Genomic DNA, 13143 nt, shown 5'->3' with positions numbered 1-13143 from the left:
AAAGTGAATAGAAAAAAGTGGACATAAAATTAATTATTATTAAATAACATGGAAAAGACAAGATAATTAAAAAAAAGGAACATAAAATAAAAGTTAAGTAGTATCAAAATAGCATGCAATAACTAAAATTTGAAAATAAAAATTAATTAACATCAAATTCAATTATCTTCCAAAATCCATGTATTCTGAATCTAAGAAGATAAATATTGTTGTTAACCTAGCAGTATAATTTTACAACCTAGAGCTAGTGGTTATGAGTTGAAGTTTGTCAAAGTGTAATTTAACAAAAGAAAAAATTAAACCTCAACCTAAGCATATCTATAATTCACATCATTGATCAGTATTTAATTCAAATCCTTTTCCTTACATCATCAAGTTGTTTAATGATGTTTTCATTCTTGAGAAATTTTCAAAATTTGTATCGATGGAGGGATGAATATGCTTGCATTGCAGTTGTTTGATGATTTATAAATATAGCAAAATTTGTTCTCTTCGTGATGGCATATCTCAAAATATGCATATTTATTCTCATTTCTGTCACCATTGTCATTAAGCATTTATAAATGTAATTTTTATAGTTTATGAGAAATTATCTGTGACCTTTTTTCTTACTATTTCAAAATTTGCTCGAAATAATTAGTGTCTTTTTTAATATTTGAGGATTCAAAATAATTAGTGTCTTTTTTTAGTACTTGAAAACTACCGATGAGAATGGGAATAAATATTTTGGAATGGGTTGAGTTAAAATGAGTTAACTGAAACTGAGTTAATTTAAAAAAAATTTTTAAAGAATGAATTAAAAAAAATTCAAAAAATGAGTTAATTGAACAAACAGTTTTTAAAGAAGCTTAGCATTTTACATACAACAATAGTATGCAAATTAGTTTTGCTATTATAAACTGTTATAATTTTGAGATAAGAAAAATGTCACAATCTAATATTTTGTAATATGTTTGAAAGCTGCAAAAAAATTATTTTTTAATCACAAAGATAGGATAAAAAAAAAAAAAAGAAGGTATAAACAGTTAGCAAAGTGAAAGTTATTCAGTTAAATTGGATTTTCTTTTGTAATAAGATCGTGAAATGTCATTACCTGAATAAAATTTAACGGTTGTTAAAAAAAAGAAAAATTCCGGATACAGTAACATCTCTTTATTATTTTTAATAGTATTACTGTATATAATAATTGCATATAATCTTAATAATCGTATCGAAAAGAATCACAAAATAATTGAAACAATTTTTCAATTATTTATCAGTCTTTTACAATTTCCATGGGCAATTCGTTCGTTGACGTAATATAACCATCACATCATACATAACAGGTAATTTAGCAATAGATTCATTTATGTAAAAATGCTAAAACAATTCAACAATTAGCTTTTTATGCTAATAATTTATTTTATGAAAGTATACATTTTTAATTTTAACATAATGAAGTTTTAATTTTGTTGTTGAAGGAAGAAGAATAAAATCTTTTAGTTTTAGTTTTTTAATCGATTTTTCCATCAATAATAATCAATTTCCTATGCCATAGTTTTTCGTTAGAAACATGATGATAAATGATTAACATGAAGAATCAATGAAATGCTTGTTGGATATGCTTATGATAAAGGTTGTTAATGGTGATATAATTTTGGAATTTTTCAGAATCAGTCATTTATGGAATCTTCTCTCAGAATCAATCATTTAGTGGAATCTTCTCTCAGAATCAACCATCTATGGGAATCTTCTCGCTTCTGATTTATTATTTTGCAAAAGCTGATACGCGTTTTTATTTGTATTTCGGAAAAAGAAGTTTCTTTTAATAAATTTAATTTTCTTCGTTATATTAGAAGCCATAATTCTAGATGGATAAAGAGTTTGTTCCAAATCTTTAAGGAATAATCTTCTACATTCAAATTATTACATTTACATTTGATTCAATTAATATTTTCATTTTTTGTTTTTGTTTTAATGAAAGAAGGAAGAAAACGAATATTTTGAATGTATGCTTTTTATAGTGCATTTTTTTTAAATATTGTAGGGAAAAAATTTAATCTATCAGGGGTTCGATTTATCGGAGAAGTTAATTTACCCATTTTAAGGCGTACCATATCCGTTTTCCTTTTACTTTTGTGGGATTACATTATATGGATACTGTTTACAAATGCCACAATTTTGGAGATAAATTACAAATACCGTAATTTTAAAAATAATTTTAGATGCATATCAAACTAATCCTCATGCATACATTACAAAGCTTGATCGATATTGTTATGTTATCGCAATTTTTTGCTTTCCAAATATACGATGATGATGAAAAATTCATTAAAATATGACTATTTTTCAATTTTGCATTTTTTTTTATAAAAAAAGGATGGACAAGGTGTAAATTAATTAACTCATTAACCGTTCAAATTAATTTTGTATATTCGTTCAGGTGACTATTCTGTCATGCTAATTAACCATTTATGCAATTTTAGCGATATTTAAGCCAAATTAAATCAATTTTACGATATAATAGCTTATCTATCAAAATAACTGAAGCATTTGTAGTATGAATTGCTTAATCCTTCCTAAATTTTAAGTTAATTTAATTGCGAAGATTATAGTAACTAAAATATATTTGAATAAAGTACAGTAAACATCAACAGTAACGACAGTAATAACAGCAGGGATAGTAGGTAGCAATAGGGATAGCAGCAGAAGCAACAACAACAACAACAACAACAACAGCAAGACAACAACAACAACAACAACAACAACAACAACGACAACAACAACAATAACAATAACAACAACAACAGTAATAACAACAACAACAACAATGCATTGCCATGACCATATATGCTTGATGACTATATATACTTGATGGTAATTTGAGTATATTTGCATTTACATGACAATGTACTTGATGACAATTTGATGACAGTATACCTGCATGGCGATACACTTGATAGCAGTATGCCTGCATTTCTGTGACGGTATATTTTTGATGACAATTTGATGACACTAATGCAATTTGAAAAAATAATTAGCGGAATTCAGGTGTTCAGGTGAATTCAAATGTTTCACTCACGTAGCAACACATTTCTCTCTTTCATTATTTGCATCTTTTGCATATGTATTTGTTGCTTTAAAAATTTTCAATTTTTTGAAATTTCAAAAAATTTTTTTTCGATTCAAAAATTTCAATTTTGAAATTTTTTGAAAATTTTAGGAATTCCCAAAGTTTAAAATAATTTAAAAATTGTGCAAAATTTGTTGCCCCTAAAAAGGCGGGAAGAGAATGATATTATCGAACAGTAATGCTCACAATGGGCAGACACACATACACATCATCGATTGGCGTGCTCGTTTGTTTTTCTCTCTACCAATATCTTCTTGTCATGCCCTCTTTCTCTCTCTTCGTTACTTTAACAACATCTTTTTCATACCATTGCTTGCCCATTTCTCTTTCTTCCTCTGATTGCCTGAAACTCTAGCTCATCTTTTATAGTTCAGCAGTATGCTATCAGAGTTGTATAGTACATATTTCTCAAGGTTGGTTGCCGGATGGAAGGGACTGCAATCCGGTTATTGTTTTGTTATTCCTGAAGCTTAAAGTTTTTAATCCGTTTCATGTTTCCTAATTTACTAATGTTGTTAACAAATTTCAGCTGTTTAGAAAAGTGTGAATTCCGGAAAACATGCCAACTTTTACGATTAGTACAAACATACCGCAGGATCGTATTTCGATTGATTTCCTAAAGAAGGCATCAAGTACGGTTGCAAAAGCACTTGGAAAACCGGAAAGTGTAAGTAAATTTCTGACTGTTACATTGTTTTTTTTTTCTACAATGAAACCTGAAATTGTTGGAAGGGAGAGAGAGAGAGGAAAAGTGGGAAAGTCAGAAAAAGTCAATAAAATACTAAATCCATCTTTAATTCTTCCACAAAAACATTAATTAAAATTAGTTGGACTAAATGTCATATAAAGATTGAAAGAAACATCAAACATATCCAATTTTATATCCCGTTGTTTGTTTCATTTCCAATTCTAATAATACAATAAATACTGGAATAACATTACGGATTTTTTAAATGATGAGAATCGGAGGAAGCTAGTAAAAATGATGATTATAGGTGAATATATTTCATGTATATTGTATTTTCTCCTCTTTATTTTTAGTATGTATCAGTTCATGCAACCGGTGGACAGGCTATGGTATTTGGAGGAAGTGCGGATCCATGTGCTTTGTGTGTTTTGAAATCAATCGGTTGTGTTGGTCCTAGCGTCAATAATTCACACGCTGATAAACTGTACAAATTGCTCGCTGATGAGCTGAAAATTCCAAAAAATCGGTTCAAATTTAATTTTTTTTACACATCAAGAAGAAAAATTGGCAATTAGTTGCTTAGTTCCTTTTAGTTGTTCCATCTTCGGTTTTATCTTGCTTTCAGAGGCCTCAATGCTTGTAGTATCTGAAAAGCTTAGTTTTATCCTCTACGTAGGATTAAGTAGTTCCTCCGCATACTTTATTACCTACTTGACGCTCTTCGTTGGTTATTATTCCGATGATTGCACTCATTTTCCATCCCATACTGGAGTTAAAGTCAGGTTTTATAGATTTTCCCGATTACTATACAACCGCAAGGAATTCCCGGGAGTTTTTAATATTCTGTGCTACTCGTTGCTGGTCATCTTTCATTTCCCAAGAATATCTCTCATATTTGATTTAAGACTGGATGATTTTATTTCCTCATAGATATTGATCTTATGGTCTTTTTCCAATGAACTATCAATTTGCTGTTACCCCCCAAAAAAAAGAAAAGTCCTTACTGCTGTTAGCAGTTTTCCGCTCAAATTGGGAGAAAAATTAGAAATTGTTTTTCAGATGCTATATCGAGTTCGTGGATATCGTTGCGTCTTCAATGGCTTTTAATGGATCTACTTTCGGATAATTGCATTTTGCAAAAGAAAATTATCATTTTTGGATGTTGTGGAGCTTCAATGAAAATTTAAATTTTCAGTTACAGACCTTTTTAATCAGCAGTATCTTTATTTCTCATATTTCTTTAATTTTTGACTTGTTGCCTGGAAATTTTTAGCTAAAATGGTTATCTGTTTGGGAATAAAAGTATTAATCATTTTTTCTCTCCAAATTATTCAAAGAATCGACTGAAAAAGGCATGCATTATCATGAAGTATCTGCGGATTTATCCTCTCTGGTGCAGAAACATTTACAGCTGATAATGATACAGGTTTGATCAAAGATGTTCGGTATTTTTGGACAGACGATATGAAGGTTTCGAGAAGGAAGCTCTAAGGTAGTCATTTGTTTTATAGTAGATTTGTCATTAGGTCATTTTCTTCTATTTTAAATTGCCTTCTAATAACGCATTTCGCTAAAGTCGTCTTCATCGTTTCTTCAAAGTTCGCATTTATTTCATCTCCCATTTACAAGAAATGAAGAAGTACATTATTCCAATCCGACTCTGTTTGTTTGAAAAAAAGGAGATCCAATTTGCTAAATAACAAAAGGTCACTCATAAAATGGGGGAAAAAAGTTCACGGAAAGAAAATTCGAACATGGAAGTCACATTGCAGCTGTCAACTCAAGGTCATATCTTTACACATACATTTTACGAAGGTTATCTGGACTACCAAAATTCAAGGGTTACATGGACTGCCAAAAATCCAACCATAACTTTGTTTCAAGGACGATACTCGAGTCTTGAACTATTATGAAAAACCTAAGAAAACGAATTAAACCAGGATGAAACTTAAACATGATATTCTTTTACCACGCAATCGTGGATATATATTCTGGAATTATCTTTTATGGACAAAATTTTACCCTTCAGTGCTGCTTATTTGAGGGGTATTTTTCCTTCCTTTTTTTCAAATATGAAACTATCAACTAATGAAAAAGAAATATTGAGTAACTCAGATGAATTTAATGGAGTCTTGCACGTTACCACTCGCACACAAAGCTCCGAGTGGTATCTGTTGTTTCGATAAAAATATTGCAATTTAAAAGAATGAAGAAACCGTCGTCTCGAAATATCACTGGAATTATTAGAAGTGAAAAGGAAGAATTCTATAATAACAGTACTGCAATAAAGTAAGAGTAATGTTTCTAAAGAAATATAAATCTGGACCGACGGAAATCAAGTTGAAAAGGGACAGGGCAATAAAGTCCCTTTGGCGCATAATATTTAATTGATTGGTGAAATCTTAATCATTATTTCATATCCAACCTTACTTAGAGTGGAATTTCTAATAATTCTCAATTAATTGATGGAATCATAATCACTGTTACCTTGAGATTTCTAATATAATGAAGTTGATTGATTGTAGCATTTGACGTTTTGGAACTTACCTTTACGCGTCGATTTGTGTTTTACAATTTTTAATGATTACGCTGCATCAACACTTACTCCCTTACCTATAATGGTTTAATTATCCAAATTTAAGGCGGACAACTCTGATGTGCGTAGCAAAATTTAACGGAACTTCGAGTGGGAGCGCAATGAAATTTTTCTTTGCGCAAGATATTCCCAAGAAATTACAAATTTGCTGACGCATAATCTTTGGCGTAATTCGGTTCTTTTCTTTTGGATAACAGCGAAATAAAAAAAATAAAATTTATTCAAAAAAGGCATTTCTTGGGAAAAAGATGAAATATATTTGAGACGAGTATATTTGAAATTTATTTTAAAAAAGGTGAAAAAACAATGGATGATAACAAATAAGGGATAGGAGAAAAGCGAGAAAAAACGAGACAAATTATAAACATAACATGATTAAAAAAAAAAGAAGCCATTCGGAAATGACCGGATTATCGCATACATTTTAATCTTTCAGTTTTATTCAGTTCAGTATTAATATATATATATATATATATATGTGCGCAATAAATTAACATTTTTATTAATTAAAATTATTGATAAAAAGAACCAGTTTCAATTATATTTATAAAATTTCCCCGATTTAGTGCCTTGTTCTTTTTAAATTTTCCAAATAAATCACAACATACAGAAAATATCAACAAACTCGTGAACAGCTTTTTTCTCCTTTCATTTCTCTTTCTTAACCTTTCCTAACATTTTTTCCTTTGTTATTGCGAATTAACCGTTTTGATAAATAAAATGCCTTCTACATAAATGTAAATCAATCAAGAATTACTTTACATTGAATTTTAATCTATGTTCATATAAAAATAACAACAATGTCGACAATTAAAACTAAAATTTAAATTTAATAATAAAATCACTGAAATAGATATAAATTGAGTAATTTTTTTTGCAATGAAGTAATTTGCTTTTTTGTAAGTAAATTGATATTATTGTGTTATAGCATTTTTTTCTTCCCTTGTAAAGTAAAATTTACACCCTAAAATTTAAGCAAAAATTTGAAATAATTATTTGTAACACAGAAAACTATAAGCACAAATGAAATGCTTGAAAATTTAATCAAAGATAATCAATTTCATCTTCATGTATAATGATCGTAAAGAAGAATCGTCCTGAAATTATATTTCAGTTTAAATTAAGAAAAAAAAAACAATTTGTGAAATCTAATCTTTTCCATCAATGGTTAAATAAATTCAAAGAAGCTATAAAAATGGTTATAACGTTATAAGAAAATGGTTATAAGGAATTATAAAAAAAAGGAATCGTTTGCTAAGCTTTCTGAGGCTGTATTAATTGTTTTATATAAGAAATTATGCTTGCCAGTTAAAAAAAAAAAATACATTCTCAAAATTTAATGGAATATTTTTCTTCTGTTAATATGTGCGAAATTTTCAAGCCTATATTTTATGATATTTTATCCTCGTTATTTTATCTTACGGAATAATATGAGAACAATTGAAAATAAAAAGACTCGATACATCCCAAATATTTATATCTTTCATTTCTAATATTATGAATTTATCATAAAATTTTAACCATCTGCTGGCTCTGATTAAAAAATTTTCAGTACAAGTTATTAGTTCAAAAAACAAAAATTTATATACTTTCCAAAAAAAAAGTGGAAATGTAACTTTACCAAATGTTCCACATATTCCTTTATATTGGCATTGATCTTTTCTCTCCTGCTAAAAAATCTGTTGTCTGATTACATTTTTCTTGTGAAAAAAGTTTGACAGTCCTCACTAACTTCAGCTTTATTTCCGACATATTTCATTTCCCTCTTCTTACTCATTTGATAATTTTGATACTCAACTGGACTATTACTAATTTCGACAAATTCATTTCATCTCAATTTCAATTTTTAATATCCCTACTCCTACTCCATCACCAGATCTATCTATCCCCATGTTAACTGCATGTAAGCTGCGATCTGCTTGATTATAATTATAAATTCCCCAACTTCGAAAACTCATCCTTTCAAGAGTCTCAATATAATCTAATTTATTGAAAAAAAAAGCGCATGAATGTCGATAATTACGTCATTATTTATATATGGGCGCCTGAAAGACCTTCAAATATGGGAAATTTGCTTTGGATTTTCAAAACTTAAATTTTGGGCAAATATTAGAAGACTCTCCGCGATACAGAAAAGATAATGAAGTTGATATCTGTTACGTTATGACAAGAACAAAAACATGACAATATTCAATTCCATTACTGATACATCAGCACTACCTCTTCGCTGCAAATTCTCTCCTTATTAAATCAGACTTATTAATTTTACGGTCCGTTTAGATATTCGCTGAATACAAATCCATATGTTTCCGAAACGAATGGAAGTCCGATGATTAGTAGTCTTTAATAGCATGAAAGACATCTGTATGCACTGTTTTGTTCTTAACTATAATTTACAGGTAACGATGGATAAAATTGTTTACTTTTCGTCATTTTTTTTTCTTTTTTCTAGAGAAACAGACAAGAATTAAAGTAATGAGACCATGCACAAAAAAAAAAGTAGACAAATTAAACGCAATGATACAACGAGAAATCCATCTTATGGAACTGGGAAAAATGATAAACCACAAGAATTGACCTATTCTTATTTCCATTAATGATTCGCTATGCAAAAGTATAAAAATATCCATGGAAAGCTATATAATTAACCCTTCCTTCATTTTCACCTTGAATTTTACTTATTATTAATATCGACAGAACATCTATTTTCGTGAAAACTCCGAATGCGCTCAAGAATTTCTGCTCCAAATATCACCAAATTCATTTCCTATCTGATATTTCACTACAAACAAGTATTAAACATATACATTCTAGAAAAAACGAACCCAAATCAAGAAAACTCCAAAGAGTTTCCTCAAATGCAAGATAACTTTGAAAACCACACATTCGTTACGCACCTAACACAATCAAGTTCGAAAAGAAAAAAGAAATTCGAGCTAGAACCGGGTGCTTCTTGGGAGGAAAATGAAACTGAAGTCCAAAATCGAAATGGACATCGAAATTGGATAAGTCACTTAGAACAGTGAAAAGCCTTTCTAACAGTTCACGAATATAACGGATACACTGACCTGAGAACTGAAAGAGCCAACCCGGATTAAATACACGATGGTTATGCTCAGTACGCAGTTGCGTATCACTGATATAGATAACATCACACTATGAGATTCCTCTAAACAGCAAACATCTCATAGCAAAGTAATATAATTGTTTAAAGCATCATGAAATACACATACGTAAATATACAAATCAAAGGAAGATAAATGATAAGTAACAATAAAAACCAAGGATAAACTACCATGATTTTAACATATTAAGTTTATCTTGTTGAAGAAAAAAAAATAACTTATAATGGACCAGTACAATCCATTTCACGTGCTATATTCACCGTACTTTCTAATAAAGCATCACGAAGCCGCCATAATGCTTTCACCACTTCTTCATCCCTGACACCATTGTCTTTGGCTTCCTGAAATACCGGGAACCTTTGAAAATTCATTAAGTATCTGTTTGGGTTTAGCAGAAAGCTTCATTAAAAAACTTCACTAACAGGCATTAAGAACCTATAAAGGCAGCTCACTTTTAGCCACTGCGTCGTAGAAATTTTCTGCGGTGGCGTTGTATTCCTTTGGTTCGCCAGTAAACTCCTGCTATATTTACTTACAGTTCTTTGCTGACTGGTTGATAAAGATTCGATGTATCTGAAACTCAACATTATAATGATGCGCCTTACTTTTTGTGACTCATCTACCAATCTACATGCAGTACCCTACAGCCATAATTATTACGACGATTCGTGTCGTCAAACGACCAACAACTTAATTGGCAGTGACATATACAATTGAAGAAATTATTCGCAACCAAGGGAAACACCAAACAACTTCATAAGCTTTGAATGTGCGAGTTTGAAGTAATAACGAATATGGAAAACCGGAAAAAGAAAGCTAGAACATACTTTAGATAAACTTCGGAATGCATAACCCTCTTGATTTGTACGGTATTTGGTGGAGCAACAAATACAGGTTGCGCTGGTTTCGGAGCTTGAACAACAGTTCGACCTGGATCGGTTATAGCAGGAGATGATTGTTGTGAGGTAGATGGTGCCGTGTAGCTCACTGTCTGCAGTGGTACTGCTGTGTAGTTCTGCGCTGCTACAGCAATTGGTTGTGTGGTCGATGCCGTAACCTAATGAAAATAGACTATGTCACTGTAGAAGTAGAATAAGGGAGTTTTTGAGAATTCCCATTTTTCCCTCAGGCTATTCTAGAAAAATAACGGAAGAAAGTGGAAATGCCTACAAGATTATTGCACGTGACATGATCGAGATGAAGTAACAAAAATCAATTTGTTCGGCAACCCGAACTTGACTGCACGTGGTTCTTATTATCGAAAAATCGAAAGAATTGTGTAACAAACAAGTTTATCCAAATGAGAGTCGAAAAATGAATAGGGCCAAATCTGTGCTCGCACCTATTAAAGTAATGCATTTATCCCGTTCTTGAAAACACTTTGAAGGTCGAAGTTTAATCAAACTATATATATATATATATATGAACGGCTATATATACATGTATACACCATACCACTGTTTTGTTCTGCCATTGTTGAGACAACCGCTACAGAAGAAAAACATTTACTATAGTCAGAAAGTCTGGCAAGCGGGGAAGCGACACAAAAAATGCGATCAAAGTACTACAGCCGTCCAACTCTTCATGAAAGAGAATATCTAACTGCAGAATTCCTTTTCAGTGGCGGCGTCATAAATGAATGTTTCATCCATTCGACGAGACACAATGTTTTATCCCTCAAATCTGACAAAATAAACATTTCAAAGCCTTAAATTATGCAGTATGCACGGTGGGATATGGATAAAGACGTAAAATCGCAAAAATCGTCACAGACATCAATAACAAATGATTTCTCGCTATGAAGTTTGCATCGGAGTACTGCCAATTACGAAAAGAATCTGCATCCAAACAAAAATGGAACATCCGCAAAACTTCTGGCATTCTCATTTACATCATCGCTACTTGAAGTGCCCAGCAGACAGGTAAAGAAGCATATGGACAGAAGAAATATTCGTAAACAAAGAAGCGTAGAGTCAGATTTATGCCATGTTACCGAAATCTTATCATTTTAAACGCATTCAAAAGAAATCAAAGGAACCCTAGGTATTCTGGAAAATAATGGAATTTCATGGATTATATTTGAATGCAGTTTCAAGAGCATGTCTACAGTGAAATGCCCGAATTTTGTTGAACTATAAAAATCATAAAAATTTACCTGCCGTACTTGATGATATGGATGGTAACCATGAGAACTGGTATGAACGACGGTTGGTGTAGCTGCCAAATAAGCCGTTGGTGCGACAGCTACTGCAGTCCCATTCACGTATCCATTGGCAACAATCTGATGAGTTGAAACTACTGCCTGAAAGTATTGATGACATTAAGGTGATTCAATACAACAAATAATACAGGTAAAACAAGATAACAAGGACAACAAGGATCGACTCCAGATCCGTCATCACGAGTTATGCTGCCAAATAATACCAGTACTAACTTCAAAATATAAGATCTCCGGAATACCGGGCAATGCTAATAAACAAGCACAGTAAACGGTATTACTCGAGTAAGGCACAAAAAAACCCATTGCTAACTTGTAAACCAAAAAATTACAATTGTTATACGAACAGTAGCAAGAACTAAGTAGTTCTTGACTGCCTCACCTGAGTAACATATGTTAATGGCGCTTGTTGAATTGTGTATGTTTGATGAACTTGTTGAGTTCCATTTGCTGGTTGCTGAACGGCTACGAATGTTGTTGTTCCAGAACTAACTGATGAGGCAGACGAACCAGGCACATAAGTCGGTATGTAATTTCTATAAATTTCTTTGGATATTTCTCACTTTGATAAACACAAATTTCAAAAACAAAGATGAAGACCTCGGAAAATTTTTCGACACAGCCTACTATATAAGATTTAGGATTACTTGCTCCTCTGATTTGGATATATTGATTTTGCCGATGTTGCTAGATGCTTCTCCTTAATATGTCGATGAAGACGTGGAAGAGAAGGGAACGGTCTGAAAGCAATAAAAAAAAGTGATTACATCAATGAACATTACAAACAGAGAATCGAGCTGCACCAATTAGTATGCTAAAACAGTATTTGCAGGAAATCACTCACTTTCCATCTTTCCTGTACTTTAAACATGATGTCCATAGACACACAAATTGATTTTCACCATCAACAACTGCAAAGAAATTATGAATAAGAACAAATGTACTGAAAAAAAAAATGAATCATAAAATATGGGACTTTCTCACCCAACCAAACATAGCTTGAAAACTAAAACTATCAACTCCTCGAAATTTTTACAATTTTCCTACTCACACTTATAAGCATTCCCTCTGCAACAAAACCTCTACGCCAGCTTCTATTTAATATTCGAAAATATATGACTACAAGTAAACTGCTTACCAATTTGAGAAGTATGTACTGTTTTCACGTGGTCATATAATTCCTCTGGATTATCGTATTGGAAGTCACAGGTCTGCCATTTGCACATATATACTCGAATCTGTCCAGGCTTAAACTTAATTGTTTATGCACGTCTACCAAAACAAAAGATTTTGCACCTCCAACAACACAGCCCTTTTTCCACCAGTATCAAAGATTGTAAAGTTTTGAAAGAAACTCAGCTTCTTCTGCTCGAAGGCTAATGCGGTACAGCTAAAATATAAGAA

General features: G+C 31.4%; 3 protein-coding genes across 3 annotated transcripts in view; 2 read left to right on the top strand and 1 right to left on the bottom strand.

The window, feature by feature from the left end:
* Positions 1-1587: 1587 nt before the first annotated feature.
* On the top strand, positions 1588-2771 carry LOAG_08160 (hypothetical protein; the record flags this gene model as incomplete). The annotated part of the gene is made up of 4 exons (XM_003143692.1): positions 1588-1615; positions 1651-1770; positions 2205-2260; positions 2667-2771. 4 exons carry the CDS (start codon positions 1588-1590, stop codon positions 2769-2771), a joined length of 309 nt encoding a protein of 102 aa, XP_003143740.1.
* Positions 2772-3510: 739 nt separating this feature from the next.
* Positions 3511-5091, top strand: LOAG_08159 (macrophage migration inhibitory factor). Its single transcript, XM_003143691.2, has 3 exons — positions 3511-3779; positions 4154-4326; positions 4860-5091. The coding sequence occupies exons 1-3, from the start codon at positions 3672-3674 to the stop codon at positions 4924-4926; spliced, it is 348 nt and encodes a 115-aa protein (XP_003143739.1). The 5' UTR covers positions 3511-3671; the 3' UTR covers positions 4927-5091.
* A 3971-nt stretch (positions 5092-9062) lies between these two features.
* LOAG_17810 (polybromodomain protein) overlaps positions 9063-13143 on the bottom strand; it is a 21010-nt gene continuing 16929 nt past the window's right edge. The window contains exons 29-36 of the mRNA XM_020450474.1: positions 12878-12986; positions 12584-12650; positions 12387-12479; positions 12122-12275; positions 11677-11823; positions 10349-10578; positions 9974-10094; positions 9063-9862 (exon numbers count right to left, since the gene is read on the bottom strand). Of these exons, the coding sequence (XP_020305850.1) occupies positions 9740-9862; positions 9974-10094; positions 10349-10578; positions 11677-11823; positions 12122-12275; positions 12387-12479; positions 12584-12650; positions 12878-12986 (1044 nt within the window). The 3' untranslated portion in view covers positions 9063-9739. The remainder of the gene's footprint in view (positions 9863-9973; positions 10095-10348; positions 10579-11676; positions 11824-12121; positions 12276-12386; positions 12480-12583; positions 12651-12877; positions 12987-13143) is intronic.

Source organism: Loa loa, assembly GCF_000183805.2.
Source record: "Loa loa unplaced genomic scaffold supercont3.131, whole genome shotgun sequence".
Classification (NCBI taxonomy): Eukaryota; Metazoa; Nematoda; class Chromadorea; order Rhabditida; family Onchocercidae; genus Loa; species Loa loa.
This window is presented reverse-complemented; position numbering and strand designations above follow the sequence as displayed.

Bases quoted from the DNA above. Each gene is read 5' to 3' on its own strand.
- LOAG_08159 (XM_003143691.2), top strand. From the start codon at position 3,672: ATGCCAACTTTTACGATTAGTACAAACATACCGCAGGATCGTATTTCG. The intron at 3,780-4,153 runs GTAAGTAAATTT...CTTTATTTTTAG, and splicing joins CACTTGGAAAACCGGAAAGT to TATGTATCAGTTCATGCAAC. The intron at 4,327-4,859 runs GTTCAAATTTAA...ATTGTTTTTCAG, and splicing joins CTGAAAATTCCAAAAAATCG to ATGCTATATCGAGTTCGTGG.